This window comes from Salminus brasiliensis, chromosome 1, assembly GCF_030463535.1.
Source record: "Salminus brasiliensis chromosome 1, fSalBra1.hap2, whole genome shotgun sequence".
NCBI classification, from domain to species: domain Eukaryota; kingdom Metazoa; phylum Chordata; class Actinopteri; order Characiformes; family Bryconidae; genus Salminus; species Salminus brasiliensis.
In genome coordinates, this window is record NC_132878.1 from 9,413,447 (window position 1) to 9,440,632 (window position 27,186).

At 42.7% G+C, this 27,186-nt stretch overlaps 1 protein-coding gene across 7 annotated transcripts in view; it reads right to left on the reverse strand.

The window, feature by feature from the left end:
- ncor1 (nuclear receptor corepressor 1) overlaps positions 1-27,186 on the reverse strand; it is a 111,861-nt gene that overhangs the window by 80,272 nt on the left and 4,403 nt on the right. For all 7 annotated transcript variants that reach the window (XM_072659734.1, XM_072659742.1, XM_072659980.1 and 4 more), the window contains exons 2-8: positions 18,157-18,380; positions 13,722-13,819; positions 13,378-13,579; positions 11,308-11,490; positions 9,777-9,890; positions 2,691-2,747; positions 2,264-2,316 (exon numbers count right to left, since the gene is read on the reverse strand). In XM_072659734.1, the coding sequence (XP_072515835.1) occupies positions 2,264-2,316; positions 2,691-2,747; positions 9,777-9,890; positions 11,308-11,490; positions 13,378-13,579; positions 13,722-13,819; positions 18,157-18,264 (815 nt within the window). In that variant the 5' untranslated portion in view covers positions 18,265-18,380. The remainder of the gene's footprint in view (positions 1-2,263; positions 2,317-2,690; positions 2,748-9,776; positions 9,891-11,307; positions 11,491-13,377; positions 13,580-13,721; positions 13,820-18,156; positions 18,381-27,186) is intronic.

The following is a 27,186-nucleotide window of genomic DNA, read 5'->3' on the forward strand; positions in this document are numbered from 1 at the left end:
ACACAGTTTGTGTTGGTCATCCTCTAGTCCATCTGCGGTCACAGGACGCTGCTCAGAGGATGTTGCTGGCTGGGTATTTCAGGTCTATGGACTGTTCTCAGTCCAGCAACGATGCTGATGTGTTTAAGAACTCCAGCAGCATTGCTGTGTCTGATTTACTTGTACCAGCACAACACACACACTACTAACACACCATGTCACTAGCGTCACAGCAGTGCTGAAAATGACCCACCTACAAAAATAACACCTGTGGTCCAGTGGGGTTCTGACCATTGCAGAACAGGGTGAAAGGAGGCTAATAAAGTATGCAGAGAAACAGATGGATACAGTCTGGAATTACAGAACTACAAAGGGCTCCTATATGAGAAGTTCACTGCAAACCAGGGGTGGTCATAACACGCACATACTGGACCTCTACAAACACAAGCGCATTTCACTTTTACTAATCTGAAGCAACAACAGCTTCTGCGGTGAAGGTCAATGACCTGCTCCAACTATTTCAACATTTGATTTTATGGCCTCTATATGTTATTTGGCCATAAAGGACCTTAGCCCTGCACCTTTAGCCCAACTATGTTGCACACACAGACAGGGACTCCATTCTCACGTCTCACTTCTTATCAAATAATAGCCTATAAAAACCACTGGAGCAGAGGCCACGGCCTAGAGGTGAAAGAGCTCTCCGACATAACCTGAAAGGCCATTTGCTTTAAGGGTGTGTTTAGACTTGCAGTTCAGTGGGTGCCTTGGTCCGGGCCAAGCAAGGAAATCACACTGAATTTCAGTCCTGGTTTGCTTTGCGTTCATACTGACATACTTGTAATCAAACCAAAAGGGAAAAAAAGGTGACATATGGCACATCAATGACCAAAGGCTGCAAGTAGAGGCAGCACAAGGTGGCTATGTCTGTGGGTCCTGTGTAATCGACATTGTAAACAAGCTGGGAGAAAACATAAAATCTACACAATGGATCCTTCAACCTGTTAAACCATGTCGTCTTGATAGCAGTATTATACCACATTTTTGATCATGCAGACATGTTAATTTGTTCACGGAAAGATATTCAATTTTACAGCTTTAACGTATGTGGTTGGTGTGGCGCAACAGATAATACCTCTACCTGCCACTGAGTTACCACACCATGTGGGAGGCTGGGGTTCGATTCCCGGTCTGGGTGACTATGCTGTGCTACACCAATAAGAGTCCTTGGGCAAGATTCCTGACACTACATTGGCCCATCTCTGTAATACCTCAGTAACCTTGTAAGTCACTCTGGATAAGAGCGTCAGCTAAATGCCACAAATGTAAATGTAATGTAAATGTAACGCATGTTACTGTGGCCGCACCCTAACTCGCACGTCTTTACCTTCTTAAGGCGACTACGCTAATGAATACTATATTAAATGGTGGCTAGTTTCAAAACACCATACTGTGGGAGTGTGCGGTTTGGGACACAGCACTGCTAAACCAAAACTTTAAAATAAGCCTTTTAACATATTCATTTATAGAAAAGGACATGCAGAACAAGCCTAGTTTGACTAGATTGACTTTAGTTGACCTTCCACAGTAAAAGAAATATGCCATTAGATCGTCCAGTCAATTTCTTGCACATTAACTAGCCTTAAAAAGCAAACATAAATTTGAAGATTCTTTATTTCACCTAATTTTGTATTATTTATTTATTATTTTTTATTGTTGCTTAATTTTAGCACTTTTAACCATTTAGCAACATTTCAAGACGAGAACATTCACCATTTGTGACGGACAGTTATGGAATTTGGCCTCTGCCTTTAAGCCATCCGTCCAGTGAACACACACATACACACATACATACACACTAGTGATCAAACACACACAGTGGACAGTGAGCACACGTGCCCGGAGCAGTGGCAGCCATCGTTGCAGTGCCCGGGGTGCAGAGAGGGTTAAGTGCCTTGATCAAAAGCCTAACAGTGACAGATTTGCCACCTACAAACACCATAGCAACACCACAGCAACCACCTAGCATCACCATAGCAACCACCTGGCAGGAACATGAATGTCCTTCAGTGAATGATGGCTTTAGAGGATGTGACTGACTGTAGCATCTTGATTTCATCTTCGCAAATCATTCATTCAGTCACTGCCTCCCGAACAGAGCTTTTTAGCTAGGCTATAGATGCACATTAGCAAAAGATAAGACCTAGACTCAACTGAAACCTACTGATTACCAGGGTGCCCACTAAGAAATTTTAAATAAGGTCTGAGGTGAGAAAATACTTACGTTTTAATGTTGTCATGGTAAACCTTAGTATCTGATGGCTGGTTATACAGCGGCTAGAGAGAGACGGAGACAGAGAGAATTATTAGCTACACCACATGGCCAAAAGTTTCTCATCCCAGGGGTACTGGATGAAACTCCATTACTCCAGTGAATGCAGTTCCACCGCCACACAGCCCAATTCTGGGGGGCTTTACACCCTTCTAATTGACACTTGGAACTGGGCATGGTGGCCTTAAGCACTACAGCGCCCCGTTCTTTTGGCAGTGCTTTTTAATGGAGATTATACAGGGTGTGCACGGGGCGCTGAACATGGTGCACCTTAAGCAGCTGAATTTGCCAATACAGGGGGCTGTTCTTCACAAACAACAATCACAGCATGTACACTACACAGAGTCTGAACTGCTGCATCCAACATTGGTGGACTCACCAGCTCTACTTTTGGGCCGAGTCCTTCAAAGATCTTATGAGCCTCTTCTGCTTTTTTCTGAAAAGGAAGGAAGAACGATCATCAAAACAACAAACACATTTCAACATCACTTAGAGAAAAAGTGTGTGGTTTCAATATTTCTTGCTAGCTGCAGTCACATGTGTATGTACATATTTGTGTGTGTGTGTCTTCATGTGCTGTCTGCCAGGATGTGCACAGACCGCTTCCAAGCCCTCGGATGCCAAACATGCCCCTTTTTTTCCTGAACAGCCTCCTTACTTTCAAGATAACTTTGCTTTTGCTAATATGCTTGGAAAACAATGACGACAGTCTGAAAGAACACAGTATTAGATCATATGTCTTTAGCCAACGTGCTAAAACATCTAACAAAAACATTTGGTGCTTGTGCGTAGCATTTCTTCACCAAGTAGCAAGAGAGCGGCAACATTCTTTACATTTTGTTTGTCAAATCTTTCCCTTTTTTCCTCCCAGTTCGGAACTGCCAAATAACCCACCTGTTCGGAACTCCTTCTAGCACTAGCACTACTCCTATGATGCATTTAAAGCCAGCCACCACACTCTGAAAAAAAGCGCTGGGTCCCCAGCTCCACTGTAACAGCGAACAAGACGCCTGTTGAGGGGAGAATGTGCCATCTACCCACCCCGAGAGAGCAAAGCAGCATGGCTTGGGCTTCACACTCTTGACTCTTGGGCCACAGCGGTACCACATTAGACCCCTGAGCCACAACATTGCTCATTCAGTCAGTCAGCCCTTCAGGCTCAGATCTATCCAGACACGGTCCTGTGATACTGTCCAAATGCACACACAGCTGGTCTGGTACCTGTAGAAAAGGACTCTCTGGAACCATAGGTTCTAACACCAGGTGTGGGCCAGAGGGGTCTAAATTCTGTGAGCTGTGGAGCAGTGGAACGATGTTCTCTGGAACGATGAATGGAGCTACTTTTGAAATAGGTTGGCGAGTTTGGGATGAAGTGGGGTGGTGATCATCCAACAGCTTCACCCCACCAACACTCTTGAGGCTGAATGCAATCAAATCCTCAAAGCAATACTACTCCAAAGTCTAGGAGAAAGCCTTCTGTCTGGGACAGTAGAGACAGTTACTTTAAGAAAAGCAGGATAAACTCTTTAATGCCCTCGATTCCAGAAGAAACAATGAACGAGCAGCTGTCCTACAGGCCATGCTTTGCCAACATGAGGTCCTCTGATGGAAGCCTAACACCAGCCAAACGATAGACCGGTCGCACCCTACTGCACATTTACTGCCAGTCTCTTGCAGTACTTCTTAAACCCCTGGACCAGAGTCTGCTAGCTTACATAAGGAAAATGAATGGATCACAGAGAGGGCCACTGAAATCCTAAACACTAAACACACACGCGCGCCATAGGACTCTCAAAACTCAGACGCAGCCAAGAGAGTGTGAGAGGAGAAAAATGAATGTGTGCGGTTAGGGAGCGCGCACGAGCCGCCTATATAACAAACTCCGCTCTGTCTGCCAGGGCCGTAATGAAAAGTACAACGCGTGCATGTGTGTGAGGGAGTGCGAATATTATTACAGTAACAGTGTAGACTGCTCCTCGGCGCGAATGATGCATTGCACTGCGAGCAGCGGCAGCTGTTTAAATAGAAAGACAGAGGCACAGAAACGGAGGGAGGGACAGACTCGGAAATAAAAACGCCTTTCAGCGACGTGAAACACGGGCGGGACACATCAGCTACCGAGGCCTAGAAGGCCAGGAATTATGAATCTCTGACCCCACCATTAATCTGGCGCAAACTGTGTAGAAGGGCTCCAGAGTCAGGCAGACTAAGTACAGCTGCAGGGAACGGTAGACTTGGGGCATTTTCAGACCTGTAGCTGGTTTCTCTGGTCCAAGTCATTTAACAAGTTTGTAAACTGGGAGCGTTTTCCTCTTGGTTTGGTTTCACACAGAGAACAATTCAAGAGCACCATAATACATCACATTATTGGTCAGACCTGTCTGGGGCAGGACTTAAGAAAGCAAATGCAGGAATAAGGTGCTGTGTTCTAGACCGGTTCTGGTTAACATGAAGCAACAACAGAGGTGGCATCTGTTCACAGCTGTAGTAAGGTTACTTATCTGGACAGTATCCCTGGTTAACACGTGGCTACGGAAGCCATTTATCTCTAACTTGCTGAGTACACCTGATCGCTGGGTTGGACCAAGATCAGATCACGTTCTCGGCACAAACAAACCACTCTAGAGTTGGTTTGGGACCTGACTGAGACCACTGCCTCTCATATGTCTTGGTTTGGTTGTTTGGGTCTGCATCCGAGTGCAATTACTCTATTCAAAAAGCAGCATCTTATTTAACTGGATTAAAAGTGCATGTCTGAGAAGGCCCTAAAAACAAAGATTAGATTGATAATTAAACACAATCAAACACATTTTCATTACAGTCAGTCAAAACACAAACTAATGAGAACTACAGCTAATGGCGTCTAGGTATAGAGGGTGCCAGAGGGCGCTCTGCTACACCAAAACCAAGGATCAGAAGTGGAAGAGGCTTAAAAAGACGATGCCCGGCCCATTAAAATAAATAAATAAAAACATGCCTGGATCTGCACCGATCGGATAGGATCAGACAGTTTGTGGGCTTTATAGCCTAGTCTGTGAACTGATCACAGGTATACGCACTTCGACTGTAAACAAGACTGTTGGTACTATCCAAGTACGAGGTTGGAAGCAGCAGTTCGGGGTCAGGTCGTTTGGATCAACGGATCACGAATAACAGTCCTGGTGCTCCAGGGTTATTGCTTTCAATGCTACCACAAGGTTTTGGAGAGGCAGGGGGAGTTTTGCATTGTACTGTTTTTTGAGGACTGCATTTTTATATATATGCAGTTCCCAAAATGGCAAACGCTCAGCTACAGGCTTCCATTAAGAGAGCTCTAGTAGCTGAAGTGCAAAACGCAATACACAAACTACAGACACCAAACATGCCGGCTGAGCCATGGCTTTAATTACAGCCGAGTGCTGAGCTTGGGTGTTTACACGCTTTTCCAAGAATAAGGCAGAGCAGGACTCTCTGTCTCAAGACTCGTTCTGAGCCCAGACCAGACAAACATATGAACTACAGTAACCCTGCAGGCACAGGAAAACAATCCCCCCTCCAACACACCCCCCACACACACACCCTCCTCCTCCTACTTCCTCCCTTCTGCAACACATGCTAAATTTCTGTGTTTTTTTTTTTTTCCCCTCTTCTGCTCCCTTCAACCTCTGCTCTGGTTAAGGGGAATCCCCTGTAGGATGGTCCCACTTACAGAGGAGCTCCGTTTACTGCCTGTGTGGAGTCGAGCAGAGCTGCGACTATCGATTAATAGGGTGAAATGAATTCCAGACAGAACTGAATCAGAATAAAGACTGTTCTGAAGTGTATGGCATTATGTTGCTTCTACACTGCTTACAATGAAGTGGTTGTGAGCAGCCCTATCGTTGGACCTCGGGGTAGTAAACACTGCTCCCTGCACTATGTACCTCTGGAGAAGCAGGAAGGATTAAAAAAAAATTAATAAATAATCTGTAAAATCCTGCAACATTGCTTGTTCACTTTAGCTGCCAGTTCTGTACCGGTCAGCTTGTCCAGAAATGCAGGTGTAAAGAGTGTCCTTAATAAAGAGGTAGCCTTAGCAGCAGACATTACACGTCATGACTGTAGGGGGAACAGAGGAGCAAGTGACACAAATTTTTTGCGTAATGCTGCTTTCAAATGCTGACGTTACACAGTTAACTTGTGAATGCCGGGCCCAGAAAATCAAAAGAGGTGGTGGGTTTCATTACACTGTGACAGAACCTCCTGTGCTCAAATATGGGGGGCAAAAAATAAATAAAGTTGCAAAAACTCCCCTTCTCAGTCCAATCAGGAGTGTGTGGGTGATTCAGAGATCACAGTAAAATCGGATTACAGCAAAAAAAAAAAAATTTTTTTTAAAGTTGCCGTGGCAATGCTATTTGTTTCCGGCTTGCGAGGAAACCTATTTAAACAAAATACTGTGAAAAGCACTGTGCTGTATTTAGGTCTGTTTTGGCTGTTACGCTTTGTTCTTTGACGAATGTGACGACAAACATTGAGGCGTTAGCGCCCCCTATTGGGCTGGTATGCTCACACTAAAGTTTAAGGATGGTTTGTATTTTTACTTGTATTTTCAAATCCAATCCAGATAATGAACTGGTCCCAAGTTAGTCTAACGCAAAAGTAGAGCATTTGAAAAATGAGTAGTTGAGCTACACGCTTTGTTTGTGTTTTGAAATCAGATTAATTTATTCAGTTGACTCCCATTGACTGAGATGTTCCAGTGAAATATGGTGTGGTACATTTGGGTGTGCCTCATGTTTGTGCAGTATAACCTTGAGTAAAAACACACCCCTTTCCCATTGGCTCCTGGCACCATCTATTTGAATACTGGGACTGTCTTCCACCCCTCACCCTCATATTCATTCCCCTCAGGCTGCCTTCCATTATGTGGTCAGCTGTAATCGGTATTGTGGTGCAACTGCTGGGCCTCAGTGTTGAAGGCTGTGTAAGCAAGTTACCAATTTTTGAACTGAAGGCTTTATGATGGCTAAATGCCAACATAACGTTCACAGCGTCCACTCATGCTCTAATGTAGAATTATGTCATCACTGTTTAGCTGGATTCCTGCTCAGTTTTGTGCTGTTCCTGCACACCTGATTCAACTCACCTGTTAATAGCCAGGGATAGTATGGCTGTTAGAGCAGGGAAATCAATAAACTGTGCTGGACTATGGCCCCAATTTCCCTTCCCTGCAATCCATGTTGTGAAGACCTGTGAGTAAATGTCAACTTAAACAGAGTAACTACAACTTACTTACATTTAACACTTTACATGCATTGATTGCACTTTAGTTCAGGGTGTTATTTAAGCTCACATCACTTTGGGTTGTTAACCTTTAAGGGTTTAAGGCAATCAGTTTCCTCAAACCACCTGAGTTCAGCTAACTCATGAGGTTTTACAGAGCACGAAGACCTTCACCCTCCATCAGGCTCTATAGTGCAACGCTGACTGTTACAAAGACCAAGGCCTGTGATCATCATCAACAGGAAAACAGTATCCCTCCAACTGTCACTCATTTTACATCCATGCAACACATGCAGTCTGCATGCAAACAACACCACCACCACCACCACAAACACGCACAACTCCCCGGGGAGCCGATGACAGAGCATATCCGTGAAGCATAAACAAACAGGGCTTTTTAACATGAGGGACATCTGGATTGTGATCATGCCCTAGACAGATGAAAGGCAGAAGGCAGAACACACTGGTGTAGGAAAAGGACCACCACCTTTGTCTTGTGTGTAGTCTATTAGCCAGAAAACAAAGCCAAATAATAAATGATGCAGGAAATGAGCCACCACTCTCACTCTTACTCTAAATGTAGTCAATTAGAAAAAAACGTTTTTTCACTTCTTTAATTCTGCACTGGATCTGCTATGCTAATTAGCACCATGCGCACTGCATGCCATGGGGTTTCTGCCATCATAAGACACACTGTAGTTATAAGCAAAGAATTCTGCAATTATTTAAGACTATATATAAAATGTGTGTTATGCATTTAAACAGTGTGCCACACTAGGGATGGCTGTACTATGGAAATTCTGGGCCAAAGCTGAGATCTGGTCATGTATATACTAGCAATGCAGATACATAAACCTTTATAAAATGCAGAAATGGACACTATATCCACCAGTAGTACATAAAACATTCATTTCGATTGATATTTCTGCAGGTTTACAATCACAGATCTAATACTTCTTAATCTCTAAACATTAATCTCTGATTGCAGTAGCTGAATTTAAGTAGTTCTATACATTTTAGGCTCAGTTCTAGGCTCTATTCCTTCATTTCCATATTTTAGTACTTTTGCTGTAATTTATTTTACTATCCAGGGTTGACCAGAAGCTGATGGGTTCCCTTTTTGAGTCTCTCAAGGTTTCTTTCTCTTGATCTGAGTTTTTTCTGCCACTGTCACTATGGACTCCTAACTTGGGGCTCAGACAGGGATCTCTGCAAAGCTGCTTTGTGACAACATCTGCTGCTGCTTGCTTACTGGGTGGCATGGTGTGGTTGCCCAGCCGTGTAAATAGGTACCATTACCAATACTACTCTGATATTGATGTAAACCCATACATCACACACTATATTGACAGAAGTATAGGTACACCTGCTCATTCATTGTTTCTTACAAAATCACAGGTATTAAAAATAGTATGTCATGCTTTTGTTGGAGTAATCATTTCTATCGTCCAGGGAGGAATGCTGTCAACTTGATTCTAGAGAACTGCTTGGTTGCATTCAGCGACAGGAGTGTTAGTGAGGTCAAGCTGTTGAACGATCACCACCCCACCTCATTCCCAATTCCTTCCAGAGGTATTGTGTGGATTACCATCCATCATTCCAGAGAACACAGTTCCACTGCTCCACAGCTCTATGCTGGGGGGCTTTATACCCCTCCAGCCCACACCTGGCATTAGGTATAGTGCAAATAGGTTCATGTTCACCTGCTCCAGATAAATGCATTCATTAGAAGCCCTATCCACAAACATTTAGACATACAGTGTAAGTCCAACTCGACTCAACGTTTTCAGGTTCTCACTACTCACTTCTTGTAGCTCTACTGCAGAACTACAGTTGCAAACTAGTCTTGACTCATCAAATACATTTTAGGGTGAGTGGAAAAACTGTGCCAATTTCATTAAGTTGCAACACAAAGCATCCCTCTAAAGAAAGCCCGCGCTTTCAATTAGCTCAGTGGCATAGCGTGCTACTGACTGGGGAAGAGGGTTCAAGCAGTACTAATGTGGTGGAGCTGTGACCAAGTCACACCTAAAGCAAATCAGCTTGTGGTCGGGTACTTTCCGACGACATTACCACTGCATAAAAAGAGCAGGAAGAGAGAGAGGAAAAAAACAGAAACAACAGCAATGGCGAAACTAGGCCATAGCTTCAGAGGCCCTTGTGAAACTGTGAATGCGCAAGACTGAGTGACCGTGTGTGCGTGTGCTCTGTGACCTCATACCCGGTTCTCGTCGTAGATGATCTGAACGATGCTCCGGTGCTTGTGTTCCACAGGGGGTGGAGATACTGGCTTTTCCGGCTCCACAGGCTTAGCTGCTTCCTCCTCCAGTTGTTGCTGGGAGACAGATAAACCCATAACACATGACCATCACCACCACCACCACCATCATCATCATCATCAAGCATGCATGAAGAGTAGCAAGTATCAAAAATCTTAACAGAACAGGATGAAACAGCCCACACCTAGAATTAGTCATGGTGCCAATAGGTTCATGTTTATGTGCTCTAGAGAGTCCTATTCTATTGGCAGTGATTTGCTACAGGGACTGGACTGTGGCAAGTTGTGTGCACAGACCTGCACACCCGAGTCAGCAATGTGTGCCACTTTAAAGTTCCTGAATGCTTCATTAGAAGGGGTGTCCACAAACACAGTGTATATAAAGTGCAACTCTAGAAGGGCTCTATGGGCCATAACTGTCAAGTTCGTGAACCACAGGCCTTTACAACATGTTTATTATGGAAATCAGGTGCACAATGATCTGTAAAACTCAACTCAGTCCTGTCACTTATACCACTCACCGGCACACAAAACTGTACATGTCTATCTTCTGTATTATGTATTGTTATTGTGATATAATGTGAATTTGGTGATACCTGATTATGTTACCATTTTATGAGAAATGGGCCAATGGAAATGCTCCAAAAAGACTGGGAACGTTAGGAGGAGCTCTGTTAGCAATTGTCCACTTTGGTCCAATCTCTGACTACGTGTCCATTAGGTGAGCTCACTGCTTCACTGCTTTTCAGCAGGAGAAATAAGCTCTGTGGTGGCCCACCACCCTGAGATCTGATGGGCTTTCCAGTGTTTAGTGTTTGGATAGACAGAGCTGGTCTAGTCTCAGCATGCGTGTGTGTTGGAGCATGCGTAACACAGATAAAATGCATGAAGATAGAAGAGAGACAGATCCTGGAGAAACTCTTCGGCAAGACAGATATGGGTGGGATAGACTGGAGAGAGGAGGGGGGGGAACCACAACCACACGACACCCTCTTTTCCAGCCAAACCCTGGCTTGTTATTCCATGCCTAATGAAAGGTGCAAAGGTCCAAAAGGTGCACGTATAAAGCATAGGAAAATGCCTGTATGTGCCTCCATAAATGAACAGAGAACCAACAACAATCATTAACCCTCACTGTGCACTTCACTGTGTAATGAGTACATGCTAGAGTTATTTGCTTTTGGCGTTTCAGCATCTGGGTTTGCCTTCCAACAGAGCTGGAATAATCGGGGCACACACACACAGGGATGGGTGATAAGCTCCTCCTGGGACGACTACATTGCCCACAAGGCTTAGCGCTAAATGTAATCCTCTCAAGGGAGGTCAACAAGCCTGTTTCTTCAGGGTTGGGTGGGGACAGTAAAGCCGCTCGTGGATGAACCCTCGGTGCTGCCAGGTGTCCTTAACCACCTCCTGCTGCCAGCGGAGTCAGGGAGGACAGGGGCTAAAACAGGAGCACACCCGGCCTGCTCACCTGCTTCTTCTTGAGCTTGAAGATCTGCTGCTCGACCTTGGCAATCTCTCGGTCCACACGGTCCATGCTCTGGATCAGCTCCTCTTTGGACAGCTTGGAGGGAGACGCATCCTGGTCCTCCACCAGGGACTGCATGCCTCCTCCTGGGGACGAGGCTTCAATCTTCATACTGAACTGACTCTCCTATAGGAGGAGAGAAAGAAAGAATGGCCAAACGTTAGAAATAGGGGCAGTTTGTCATCCATAGCTACATTAAGCGTGGCCTTGTGTATGAGCTTCTCTGTCACACAGAGAGGACACCCAAAAGCATGTGATGTAATGGGTGTTTTTACATTATCATGGAATCAATCATAATTTGCACAGAGATGTTCTTAGTTTATAAACTAAGAGTTAAGTATTTTATAAACTCTACTTAAGCAGAAATTACAATATTTAACACAGAAAAAGGTTCTTTGACCATTAACGATTGATTTGTCATGGTTCTTTAGGTGCCTTTAAAAGAACCTGCATTTTTGTCGAACCACCTAGCAGGCTGACCTAGAAAAGGCACTGAGGTCTAAGGCACTGAGGTCTGAGGACGGTCTGAGGACGGTCTGAGGACTAAATTTTGCCACAAAGCTAACAAAGCTATATGTGCTGCAGAGAGGAAACATCATCCAAGCTGAACTTCCGTCTCTTTGCTTAAATTATTGTTGCACAAAATTGTCCATCAATACAGTGGCATTTATGGACAATTATCTGTGAAGACATACTGGTACTGAGACCGCATGTCAACTCAACATCGCTACCGTGGCAGTAGCAGTGCACCGGAGTTGCCCAGCACCACTATCGCCGCATTAGCGTGCCAGCCACCAACCTTGCCATCTCTGCATCAGCCATCAGCCTTCACCAGGTCAACTTGGCTACAGCTGCTGATCCCACCCAATGGTGCTACCGCAGCATTAGTCACAAGCCATGTTTATGACACATCTACAAACTAGTAAAAAAAAATGTGGTCTACTTCTTAAGGACCTAAGGGAAGGCTCGAGTCCTTTACCAGGTAGAGTCACATGAAATGCTACATGAAACATAAGGGGTCATTTTATGCCACAGAACATTTTTTTAAATAAAGTATAATAATAATAATCATAAATTCAAATGTTGACACAACAAGAGCATTAAATAATTTTGTACTGTAATGTATTGACAACTGAGTAAATATGAGGACTTTTAAAATGTTGTTAGTCAACATACTCTCAATTACAATGGAATTATCTACAGCTCTGGAATCTGAAACATCTTATTTTATATTAGTGAAAACATGAACGTGACATACTTTTAGGTTCTGTGTGGTTTAAGATAAACATTTTAATTTCTAAATATATTATGAAAAACAAAGTATTTTAAACAATTCTACACTAAACAGTTCTGGTCTGGCATAGAAAAATAAAAGTTTCTTTTTTTCCCATACATTATTAGAGTAAGTTAAGAGCATGTCCTTGTGCAAAATAGCTATAGACAATCAAAAAATCTGAACCTCCCTGTATAGCACTATTAAAGCTCAACTACAAACACTATGTAATGTTTCACATTTAAGAAACTACAACTTAAATATATATATTATTTAGTTTTGTTTTTAAAATCATTTCAAGGTTTCCAAAAACTGATCATTGGTAACATTTTGCACTTTAAAGCAGCATTACGTGAAAATTGGTATTTCTTGCTCCTGGGCTCCCCCTACAGTCTGAGACTTTAAATTGTGCTTTGAGTCACCCCTAAAGGACACGCTTTACACACGCATTTCTGAACAGGCTAATACACTAATACGACTCAGCAGCGTTATGCAGGTCTCACGAGTGTTGTCCTGTCGCTTCCCCAGAGTTACATAAGAAGCCCATTTATCGCTGCCGCTCTGGGCTCAGCACTCTGCTAACTGCACTATTACAGTTAGTGGAGCATCAACAGGACAAAGGAAAAATGCGTTGAACATATATTTCCTTAATATTATTTTTTTACAACTCTTACACCCTTAGAAATGCCACACTTCTGACTGACAGCATGTGCATGTCTATATGAGTGTGCACTCTTCACCTTCTTGACCTCTCCGGTGGATCTCAGGCCGTCCTGTATGGCATGGGGAAGTGGCAGAATCATGCCGGCTGGTGATGGGCGGGGCATGTGGGGCTCAGGAGTGCCCTCGACGCGCGGCCGCTTGGCCTCCATGACCTCGTGCTCAGGCTGCGCTGGCACTGTGTGGAACTGCTGCTCGTAGGCATGCCTGCGCTCTGGAGGCCTGCAAAAAACACACAGCGTGTGGAACAAAAACCTCGACAAATCCCAGCCTGATATATTACTGCAGATAGAATCGGTGGGCCATTGAAGACGTATTTGTAGATGTGTGCATGTGGGTGCATGCCTGTGTTTGTAGGCATTACCTCTCAGTCCCGGGGTGAAATTCTGAGAGCAACGAGGGTCTGCGACGCTGCTGCTGGTCCTGCAGATGAGAATTGCGGTATTCTGGAACTGTTAACTCCTACACACACACACGTAAAAGCACAATCAGAAGGGAAGCAGACCATTCTCAAAACAAAAACAATGGCCCTCACAGATGAGGGCTTGGACGACTTGCAAAGAAAGGAGAGTAGGGGAGAGAGAGAGAGAGAGAGAGAGAGAGAGAGAGAGATACTGCATGAGAGCACAGCGTCTCAGTGAAGGTCATCAAAGTTCATTCTGAAACCCTGAGGCAGTGTGTATATCAGCAAAGCACGCACACTCCACCTGACTACAGCGACACGTACACACACAACTTTACTTTAGGCGGTAGTGGAAGTCCACTCTCTGAAACACAAGTCACAAATGAGTCACCTCTCTCTTACACACACACACACACACACACACACACACACACACACATACGAACTTTCAATCCATTACAACAGGTTTAGCAACCGTTACCACAGCAGCACGCTAAACAGGGAAGCATGACATTGCTAACATCTGAATGACAGGGGTTCCCAGTCATAACCTTTTGAACTCTAGACTTTTACTCAGATATTCCTCAAGTCGTATTAATGAAATAAATAAGACATTGTGCGTTTGTTAATTTTTTATATTAACATAATTTTACCACAGGTAAAAATTACAGGGAACAGTCTAGAGCGGCTGAATGCTTTTACAAATAAAGCTGCTACAATAAAATAGAGGTTCAATAACTACTCAACTTTGTCATTAAGAGCAGCTGTAAACAACCAAGCCATGTCATGTAGTTAGTTAACAGCAGGATAAGGTTGCCAAGCAACATAACCAAATATTTATATTAATTATGTACAATCAAATGTGCTTATCGAGAATTTTACAACAGCCTGACTTTAGATTAGGATAGTAATTAATCTGTTATGAATCTATTATAACGAATATATATATTTTTTATGAACTATTCAGTTTAGAGATTAAATAATCCAGTAATCTATATGCAGTAAATTCTAAAAAGCATAACTTGTAAAACTTATATAGTAAATTATTCAGTCACCATTCTGTAACTCTATGAACCATAACTTCTGAGAATTACTCAGTAGCTACAATAGACTATTCAGTACCTAGTGTAACTAAATTATGGACCTACCACAAACTATTTAGTACCTTCTGTGATTTATTCAGCACTTTTTGTGAACTGTCATAACTAATAAATTATTCAGTTACTTCTGAAAATATTCAGTAGCTACAATAGACCATTCGCTAACTTACACAAAACACTTGGTAGAGATCATATACTATTCAGTACCATCTGAACTACTCAGTAACTTCCGTAAATCATTCAGTACCTTCAGTAAACTATTCTATAGTTACAACAGACCATTCAGTACTTTCTGTGAACTACTCAGTACCTACTATAAACTATGCAGAACCTACTATAAACCTACACTACACTATTCACTACCTAGTTCAAACCGCTCACCACCCACTATGAACCACCCAGTACCTCATGGAAAATATTTAGTAACTACTGGGCAGTCAAGTGCATTATGTAGTTGTGAGCGTGAGGAATTGAATGGTGGACCCACATGCAGGTCCTCAAGGGTGAACGAGGTTAAATGACTTGTATTCAGAGGTTATGGGAGTCTCTGCCACTTTCCAGCCACCATGCCATGCAACCGTAAGCTGGAACAAACTATAGAGAGGGCGACCGTCTGCTGGCCCAGCATTCCTGTGGAACTCCCATTCTCCGAACTCTGTAATCAAATTTAGCAAATAAACTGCAAACGACCTTCATGGCGAGCGTTAAAAGCTGCTCAGCCAGTTGATCAGACCAGTCTCCTATGCCCTGGTTAAGCGTCTGTCAGGGTTCAAGTGAGATACTCTGAAAAACCCCAAACAGAACCTATTCATTTGTTTAGTTTAGTCATATTTATGCAGGTAAAAAAAAAAAAAAAAAAAACCTTATGAAGGCCAAAGCACCATTCTCTGTACGGGTCAGAGGACAACAAATAGCATACCATGTAAACGACTGGCTAAATGCATGCTACAAATACATAAGGCCATAATAAGACAATCATATCGTAATAACCTTTGAGTATATTAGAAGCAGTGGGTATTTAGAGTAGGATTTTACTGGGGGGGGTTATGTGCTACTTTTGCTAACGTATTGTGTACTGTGAACTACTAAATTGTTCACAGTAGTTACTGAATAGTTTCCATGAGGTACTGGCTAGTTAACAGTGGGTAGTGAATAGTGTAGTATAGGAGACGTTTATAGTATAGGAGAGTAGTTTACAGAGGTTACTGAGGAGTTTGCAGTCTGTTCTAGCTAGGGTTATTATAACTGATTAAAACCAGCAGCAAAGAGCAGGACGTTATGCAGATGATAAACAAGCTACAATTTACTATGTTTATTAATTTAGGTCTATCCATGCTGTTTTACCTGTTCTTTTGTTCTTTTTGACTTGTTTCCTAAGGAAATTAGAAGCAAATGGTCTTAAATCAGTTACATATTTACTAAGATGAGATCCATGTTAGCAAAGTTAGCCTTGCATTTCCTGTTAAGGGATTATTTTCATAGGTTTGTTTTTAAATAAACACCCAGGACATGGGTAATGTAGACTGATCAGGCATAACATTAATACCACCAGCCTAATATCAAGTAGGGCCCACCACAACACATCTGACAATTCAAGGCATGGGCTCCACAAGACCTCTGAAGGTGTCTTGCGGTATCTGGCACCAAGTTCATGTTAACAGCAGATCCTTTAGGTCCTGTAAGCTGCGAGGAGAGGCCTCCATGAATCACATCAACAAGCTTACCCAGTCACAGGTTCACAGGTGTTTCCTTTCTTAGGCCACTTTCAGTGAATGCGGACCACTGCATACTGGGAAAACCCCACAAGACCTGCCTGATGCAGGTCGTCTAGCCACCACAGACTGGCTCCTGTTCCTGGGTTGACCATCTTTCCTGCTTTTAACCCCTTCATCACCTTCCAGAACTGACTGTTCACTGTCTGCCTAATATATCCCACCTCTGGACAGATCCAGATACTTTCTGGACACAGACCGTATATTAATATCAGGTGCAAACAGGCCCAGGTTAACAGATTATTGACCTGAACACTAAAACATTACAAAAAAAACTAAACTACTGAAGCATTTTAAGACTATCAGAAACTAGACAAAGATTCACAGTGAAACACTCAGAGATCCCCATGACTGCGTCTCAGTGACTAATTAAAGATCTAGACACAGTCATTTCACAATTTCCAACAGACCAGGGGAAGCCACAGTCTCTCTCAATAAAAAGCTATCATTAGTGAGGGAGTCTGAGACTCAACCTAATAACTCAGCCAGCATTACATCACAGTTTCCTCAACAGGAACTTAGTAAAGTAAAAGAATCACTCCAAGACATTATAGCAGTGAAGGGTCCCAGACCTGTCTAACAAAACGCTGTACAATCGCTGTCCCTGGATTTTTCGGCCATGCAAAAGTGCCTCACTTTTGACCAGCTTACACTACCACAGAAAATTCAAGGCCACGTTTTTGGAAACTGCAGAAAAGGCACCAACTACTATAAATGATGGCACTAGAAGAATGAATCCTTCCACACCTTCAATATCCAAACTAAACAAAGCTGTAACATTCGTTGAACCCTATTTGGTTTAGCGACGCTGAAATGTAGGCAAGAACTGACCAAGCAGAACTACTTCATGACACAGACCCTAGACCTCTTACCTCTAATGGCTTCTAAACAACTCTTCCTCAACATCGCCTACATGTTCACAGCAACAGGAAACAAGCAAAAAAGAGAGAGAGAGCACAGCTAGGGTCAGTTGGAGTCTGATTCTGTAGCCTTGAGGAATCCACTACTACAGCTAACCAAACTGATCTATAGCTTGAAAGGAAGTCAGAAGCATCAGTGCTTTTATCTAACAACCAGAGAGAATGTACGCTACTTGGACAAAAGTATTGGGACACCTGGTCATTCATTGTTTCCTCTCAAATTAGGGGAATTAAAAAAAATAAAATAAAATAATAATAATAAAAAAAGTAATAAATAAAGTAATAAAAGCAGTATCCTGCTGTTGTTGAAGTAACTGTCTATTGCCCAAATAAGGCTTTCTACTACATTTTGAAGGAGCATTGTTGTGAAGATTTGATTTCAGCATTTAGTACCAAAAGCATTAGTGAGGTCAGGATGTTGTATGATCACCACCCCGAATATAAATGTGAACAGCACTGAAAGCTTTACGTGCTGATCCATCACTAACACCACCTCCAAATTCCTCAATATGGTAAGTAAACAGAAACCTCTCAACAGAACTCTGATGGTGCAGTCTAGGGCATTCCCTTATTCCAACAGAAAGACAACACTAGCAGTGCGTACCGATGGATGGCGCACAGGGCTGAAGGTGTACTGGACTGAGTGGGGTGGGTAGCGGCTCTGCTCGCTGCTGAAGCTCCCCTGGCTGGGGGGGAAGCCAGAGCTGGACATGCTGCTGCTGCTGCTGCTGGAGGCTCAGACTGGGCCTAGAGCCTGAAGGCCTGGAGCCTGTAGCACGGAGGCTCACTTACGGGCGCAACACCAGCATAGCGGCACTGCCGATGTACCTGAAAAGAGAGAGAAAGAGAGAGAGAGGCATTAGCACACTGATATGCGCCAAAGGGCTTTGAGCTTCCCTAGCTGACTGATCTTTCCATGACATCGCAAGTCCTGAGAGGTTTATGATTCACAACGCACGAAAGCTGCTGCCTGGAGTGTTCTGTAGCACTAGTTGAGCTGGCTACAGCAGCCTAGTTGTAAAACCGTGATATTGACAGACAGCAATATATATATATATTAGTTATTTTTAATAATCTGTATAAGAGATAAACACTAGACTCCATATAGTAGATTTTCTTCTTGGTAACACACTTTCTTTTAACGTCATGTTCACTTTGGCATACTATTTAGGGAACAAACAGAAAATCACACCAATCAATAGAACTTCACAGTTGGTAAGGAAAATCCCATACAAATCTAATGTAGCTTCTACGATTTATTTATTGGTGGAATATCATCATTTACTTTTATTTGCCTCAAAATATTGCAAATCTTAATCTTATTACTATGCTCAGCTTTAATTTCACACTGCAGTTCAGCGAGCGACCTAAAGAGCGCCGCCATGTCCGGTCATCACCTGCACAGGCTGCTTCTCGCATGAAGTGACCAGGTGTAAACAGGGTAATGGATAAAAGACCAGCTTCAATCATTTTTAAGCAAGCAAAAATAACCCAAATCATACGAGCGACGTAAATGAACCAATCACACGTTAAGAGCACACCTCCCCATCTGATACCGTGATCCTGGAATATAAGGAAAAAGAGATGCACTATATGGACAAAAGTATTGGGACACCTGCTCATTCAGGTTTTTTTTCTGAAATCAAGGGCATTAAACATAGCTTATAATGCCTTTGTTGGAATAACTGTCTCTACTGTCCGGAAGCATTGCTGTGAGGATTTGATTGCATTCTCCCTAAACTTGCCACTGATCAGTTTTTTAGAAGGGCAGGCATCTCACACTGGCGTTTTTGGCAATTCCGCAAGTTACCTTTTCAGGTGCTGCGCCTAATTCTGCCTCCCTACCAGAGTATGACTACCTTTGAGTGCACGTGTGTCACACAGGAGAACGAGCGTAAACAGATTACCATCGGATTCCTTTTACTGTTGTTTATCAATAAGGGTTACAGTTTATCAATAATCTACAGCTACAGAAGATGCAGGAATCGCGAGCATACTCTGTTGTGCCCATACCACAGCGTGACACGCTCACAACACCGGTCTGATGGCCAGTCTTAACTTCTTGTAATTGATCCGAAAATAATCTCCCCAAATAAACGAATGTATTTATTTATAAAAGCATCTGAACCAAGATCACCTCTTCTGGTCTGAACGAATTTTCGCCCTGTGGTCTGGCACCTTTCACCTTTCTGGACATGACCATAATATATTGTATTGCGATGAATCTTATCGTGATACACAACATTCTTTTCTAAGCACATCAAGAACACAGTTCAGTGCTTACAGTACACGGATCAACGGCACATTTCACAATAAAATTCACTGTAAGTTTTTGAACAGCAGTTTTTAAGACTGTCACTACTAGAGCATTTTGTCTATGATCATGTGGATTGCAATAAATATTGTATATTGTGAAATGTCTTTAAATAATGCGATACAATACTTTTACCATATCAGCCCACCTCTACTTACATGTCAGTGTAAACAGCTGAAAACACAGTCAGTGCTACACCCCTTCAGGCAACTTACTATGAGGTACGGACATTAAATATGTATGCAATATGTATTAGAGCTGGGCAATGACAATATTTTATCGTATCGTAATAAGTTTGTATTTGTGACACACAATACGCTTTTCTAAGAGAATCGAAGATATCATCAGTGCTTGTAATCAGTCTAGTTTAATTACATGAAGAGCAGCAGATTTGTAATAAAACTCACTGTACTCAGTACAGGAGAGTATCTGAATAGTACCTTTTAAGAATCTTTGTCCACTAATGCATTTCGTCTGCGATCATGAATGGCGCAGAAAATATTGTGTATCGTGAAAAATGTCTTTGAAAATATTGTGATAATATTTTTTACCATATCGCCCACCTCTAGTATGTATACTATATAAAATGACGTGCTTCCTAGGTCAATCCAACTCTGTCTTGGCCAAAAAAAAAAAAAAAAACGCCATTTCAGAACATAGGAGGCTAATACATAATTAACTAATTAGTTTATTATGTTGGAATTGTACTAAACTAAAACCTAAGGTCTGTTCGGTCCAACAAACACTGTGACTGAGAATTGCGAAACTACACTTGGTATCATTACCGAAGTCTAAATTCTGGTATCGTGACAACCCCATGGAAGGGAGAAGAGGGATTCTCCATCAGTCTGTTCTGTAGCCAGACTGCCCCCTGTCCCCTCGCCCCGCCAATTAGCACCTGGTCACTTCATGAGAGTAGTATCTGGACTGCATGCAGAGAAGATTTAAACCACATGCATTTACACTTGATAGTCAAATGCGTCTCCGGTTAGTCAGACTGAAACTCGATTGCTCTGTGAGACAGGATATGCAAATACGCTCACAGTAATTATTACTACTGTTTCACTTTCTGAAGTGGTCTGAGTGATGGGATTTGGATCTGGTTTAAATGTGTCCTGGGTACGTTAGTTTGCAGTTTTATGTGGATTGGACTGTGGATCCAGATATAATCCTCATCCTCAGTCAAGATGCATGAAGTGACCAGGTGTAAACAGGGTAATGGATAAAAGACCAGCTTCAATCATTTTTAAGCAAGCAAAAATCACCCAAATCAATCGAGCGACGTAAATCAACCAATCACACGTTAAGAGCACACCTCCCCATCTCATACCATGATACTGGGATATAAGGAAAAAAAGATGCACTATATGGACAAAAGTATTGGGACACATTCAGGTTTTTTTTCTGAAGTCAAGGGCATTAAAAATAGCTTATAATGTCTTTGTTGGAATAACTGTCTCTACTGTCCAAAAGCATTGCTGTGAGGACTTGATTGCATTCAGTAACAAGAAAGTGTGTTAGTGAGGGTCGGGATGTTGGATAATCACCACCCCACCTCATCCCAAAAGTGCCGCTGGAGTGCCATCCATCATTCCAAAGAACACAGTTCCACAGCTTCACTGGTTACAATCGCACACGTGATTAATCTTAAATGCCAGATTAAAATGTATCTAAAGATATTTACTGATCCTTATTGAGAAGTTTTTATCTGGATACAGCATTGCTATTTAACTTTAGTTATTTAAAGTGAATCACTTATTAGCAAGCTCAACAATATTATATTGTTGTTGCTACGCTGGCATATAAAGCTCATACCAACAAATAAAGCTAGCTATCATGCACTTGCGATCCGCTATCAAGCTAACCTTGTGCAAAAACAGCAGATTATTGGGATTCAAATAAAATAAGAAAGTTTTTTTATCACAACACACTGAGAAGGTGGGGCAACTCGGCTGGCCAACCAATAGCATGTTAGCATAGTGGGTTCTCAATGGTCCTTCTGTAAGATGACTTCAGAGGGGGATAGGATGTGACCAGGGGGATAGGATGTGACCAGGGGGATAGGATGTGACCAGGGGGATAGGATGTGACCAGGGGGATAGGATGTGACCAGGGGGATAGGATGGGTCACGACACCGGCATAAGGCATGGTGCCAATAGGTTCATGTTTATCTGCTCCAGAGAGTCCTACTCTACTGACAGTGCTTCTCTACAGGGACTAAACAAGCTGTATGTGTGTGTGTGCATTTGCACGTGTCAATGGGTGCAACTTAAAGTAGCGGAATGCCTTCATTAGAAAGGGTGTCCACAAACATTTGGACACACAGTGTGTATAATTACTCTTAACCACCCAAATTTCACCAAACCTATCCAACCACTAAAAACACCAGATGCTAGTTTGTTTGCCAGTTTCAAAACGAATAGACGAAATTGGAGGTTTAACATCCCTCACTGCACGCACACACACACACACACACACACACACACACACACACACACACACACACACACACACACACACACACTTTCAAAAGACACTGAAACCTCACCAGCTTTGTTCGCCAGACACATGCAGGGGGTTCTCGCCAATATTACGCCACTTCCGACTGAACACTCAACCCAAGAAACTGCCGTCTTCCTCGCGCTCTTATGACCACGCTAAACATGGTCCTTCTTTTTTTGCAGACTCAGCACCAGAGGCTCTGCACATGGGCCCTTTCCAAAACAACAAACCAAGACGCGGTATTCTCTTACACTATAATCTACGACTTCAAATCCCTTCATCCATCCGTCTATCCGTCCGTCCGTCCGTCAGTCAGTACACCCCCTCCAGCCTTAGTCCACTCCATCCTACAGCAGCCTTCTATTTATTCCATCTCTTTACCTCAAACCTATTCTCCAAGTCATTCATATCCTGCCCAGCAGACGAGGCGGTAACACGAGCTACAGCGCCAGCGCCAGCCTCACGCGCAGAGTCTGAATGAGAGAGAGAGAGAGAGAAGTGTGAAGAGAAACATACGAAAAGGAACAGAGACTGGAAGGGTGCAGGGTGTCAACTGCGAGCATGGCATTCCTCCATCCTGCAAAAATCGAGGATTTGTCAGAAACATCTGCTGCACTGATGTCATTCAGACGCCACTGCAGGGAGGAATTACAAAAATGGCGCCTGCCATTTTATGCTTTAAACATATGGCCTTGCCCTCAATATCACAATGCATCAGAATATACTGAATCATAACCCCTGTATCGCAATACCCACTGTATCGTCAGGTTCTTGTCAACAAGGCACAACAATCATAATAATTGAGGACATTTTAACAACGTATGACTGTGTGGTTTGGGACACAGCCCCGCTAAACTAAACCGTCAGACAGAAATTGTTAAAGCACAGAAACGTGGGCAGGTCTGCACCGAGACTTGCCGGAGTTATAGCGGGCAGATGTGGATGGCATTACATTGGTGGAGATATGTTTCATGACTTTTTGATGCACTGACACAAAGCACAAGACCTATCACTTTGTAGAATTTAAAATAATATTATTATTATTATTATTATTATTATTATAAAATCTACCCAAATTGACTAGAAATGCATGACATTAGCGGTCAATGTATTATTTGCCTTAAAAAAACTGCATTTATATTTATTATTATCATCATCATTATTGTAATTTAATAATGACATCTTCCTAATGCTTAAAAATTATTTTATTTTTTTTTTACCTGGTGCAGCACTGAAGCATATCATTGCGGTCACACAGAAACCTTTATTAGATTTGTTTTCTTTTTACTTTTGACAATTTATATCTGGCAGTTTATATGAATAAACTGATACAGTGCTCCAAAATCACTTCACAAAAAAATCTATTTACACTGATTTCATTGAAGTTTTGATATTTGTTCTCTTGGACTGTCAAGGCATTCTCTCATTCCTGAATGCCAATCAACAGACAAGTTTATGTTTATGTTTATATATATATATATATATATATATATATATATATATATATATATATATATATATATATATATTTATTTTTTATTATTATTTTTTTTTTTAATAAACCAACATCCAGTTTACCAAGTTATGGAGCAACATGCGAGGTCATAGCCACAGGTAATTCCACTGTACAGACTTAGGATCATGGCTGATGCATATACATGTACTTCAGTACTGTACTTTATACCCCTATAAAAAAAGTAATTAAATTAACAAAAAATGATTAGTTGATATTGGATATAATATTTGATATGATATCGCACTGGCCCAGAAATGATATGCTTCATTTTGTGGCCAGTGTACAGACTAGGGAAAGGTATCAAAATTCAGTACTGTCTTTCCACTATCAAATGACCCCAATACTGCCGACCATCAAGACCATTTGTCAACACCAACTTTAAAAGATCTACATATTCAGTGTTCCAGAGTGTCCAGGAGCCAATAAGAACGCATGTTCCAAAAATCTAGCCTGTCGATTGGCTGATTAGCATCAGCAGCCAGATCATGTAACGACTTCTTTTAAAACAGAATTGAGTAAATATGACAGGGATCTCATTTCCAAACATTGGTTTAGGAGTCCTCATCAAATCAGGGTATCAGTATTAAAATACTTAGCGCCACTCGGGTCAGCTTCCTTCTTATCTTTCTTCTCATCTTTTTTACGTGTCGGTCAAAAACTGTGTTTCGCTGTTCTGTGAATTATTCTGCCACTTCTATTCTGATTCCTGGAGCTGGCCCTGTGGCAGGATAAACTGGTCACAGATCAGTACAAAAGGGCAAAGCGTGTCCAATGCCTGCTGGGCACCGAATCATTGAATGTCCTCCAGCACCTGTGAGCCTCTTACAGAATTTCAGCTCCGGCACAGCTCCGAAGACGACATCTTAAACCATAAGCCGTGTGGCTCAGCCAGGACTGCAAGGACTAGCGAATGTAGCCTAACGTTAGAGGCCAGACCTCATTGAGTGGTCATTGGCATGTTTTTACCAATGTGGTTTTCTTAGTCTGGACCAAGCAAAGAAAATGGCACGCTGTTACATTTTAGTTCTGGATTGCTTTGTGTTCGTACGGACATGACGGGCGTCCGGCAAAATCCATGCAATGACTATCAGGAAGAAGCTTTATCTAAGACACCTGTCGTATTATATCATTATACTGATATCAGCATTAAATCACGTCTTGGAAATGAACACATTCTAATTTCTTCAATAAACGTCGTCCGTTAAAATGGTCAAATTTAACGTGCAAGTCACAGTAACAGGTCTTTACTTACCGAGGCAACTACACTATTGAATGCAGCTCTAACGGCGGCTAGTTCTGAAACACTGTAGTGTGGAAGTGTGTGGTTTGGGACACAGCCCCACTAAAGCGTCAGACAGGTCTGCACCGAGACTTGCCCGACATATAGCGGGCAGATGTGGCTGGCATTACGTTGGTGGAGCAAGTGGGCAGGGTTGACTCTAGATTTGTTTAGATGCCTTGCTTACAGTATTGTAATTATCACAATATATTGAATCATAACCACTGTATCATAATGTATATCGTATTACCAGGTTCTTGCCAATTCACACAGCCCTAATGCACGACGGGGTCTCTGGACTAGTGCAGCCCTTTTGCCTCAACCGGAGATCGTCGGTTCATTGACCTCTGTGACACTACAGCAATCCGTGGCCTGGAGTCTCAGTTGGCCTCCCTCTCCCCGTCACTCTGAGCAGTGCTAGTCAGTGTGAGTGACTCTCAGTTGATATAACAGAACTGGTGGTTAGTGTTCCCCTCAAAGCGTGTTCAACCACCCAATGAAAATGTGTTCAAAAGGAAGACACTGGCTGTTTTAAGCGACTTGGAGGGAGCATATGCCAGCAGTCATCCTCCCAGCATTGGCGGAGTCACGTGATGGGAGTCCTAGCTAGTTGGTGGGGATTGGGAGTCCACTAAATTGAAAAGGGAGGGAGCTAGTTAAAGCTTAGTGCCCAGGAAACCGCTGCACAATCAGCAATACAGCATCTAGTATAATGAGCTCAGCAAGGTTTTTCTATGCAAAGACAGAAAGGACAGCGTTGTCTATTAGTTGACACAAGCGAGTCAACGTGGCAGCCTGCCCCTGCAGGACTTTTCTGCATGCTCCCTGCTCTGCCTGGCCACAGATGCAGCACAATAATTATACGTCCTGTTAAACTACCACAGTCCCGCTGCCAGCAGATTAAGAAACTCTTGGAGGGGAAAAAAAACAAAAACAAAAAGGCAATGTGCAATAAAGAGAAATCTAAAAAAATTAAATAAATAAATAAATAAAAAAATCATTGCACTGCACCCCTTAAACACGCGCACATTCTCTCCAGATGGCAGGACTGGTTTAGCAGCGAGTGATGCAGCATTTTCATCCATGAAGGATGATGCTTGTTCTTACTGAACTTTTTTTTGGGGGGGGTTTACTGGAGGTTGATGAAGCATTGCAGACCCCCTTTAAATAGACCCCCTTTAAACAATAAACAAAACATCAACCTTAAGAATGGGACAAAAATGTGATCTTGAGGTCATTTTGAGCATGGCTCGATTGTGGGTGCCAGACAGGTGATCACGGGGTGGGAAATGTCGTCTTGGCACATTTTGGGCCGTTATTACCAATTAACCATTGCTTGAACGTCCCAATCTAATTGAGCACGGCCGCTGACCATGGTGCAGCCCTTCATGACCACTGTTTACCCATCTTCTAATGCGTATATCCAGCGTCATGATGCGCCAGGTCCTATAGCAGAAGCCACCTCAGACTGACAGGACAATGACTTCAGGGTTCTTCAGTGGCTTTTCCAGCCACTGGTAGAAAGGGAGAGTCGCAGGATCTACAGGAATTGTGTGACACAATCATGTCAACATGGACCACGACCTCAGGCTCACAGCAGATCTGCAGACCAAGGATCACAAGTTCGAATCCTGGGTCATGCTGCTTTGCCTCAGCAGCCGGAGCCGGAGAGAGCATAATTGGCCATGCGCTCTCCCCTCATCACTGTAAGTGGTTGTGTGTTGCCTAGTGTTGCTGCACTTCAGCAGTCTGAAAAGAGGTGGTAGATGACTTCACATCTGCTTGTCCTCATCATAGTTTCGGGAGCATTGCAATTAACAGGGGGGGGGGGTCCTAAAGAGTGAGTGGGTTAATTGGCTCAGCTGAATTGGTACACAAATTAGATAATAATAATAATAATAATAATAATAATAATAAACACATGGACCCTGATCTCAAAGGAGTCTTGTGGAGTCCATGTCATGAAAAATTGAGGCTGTTCTAAGAGCAAAGAGAGATCCGAGTGTTAGAATAGTGTTCCTA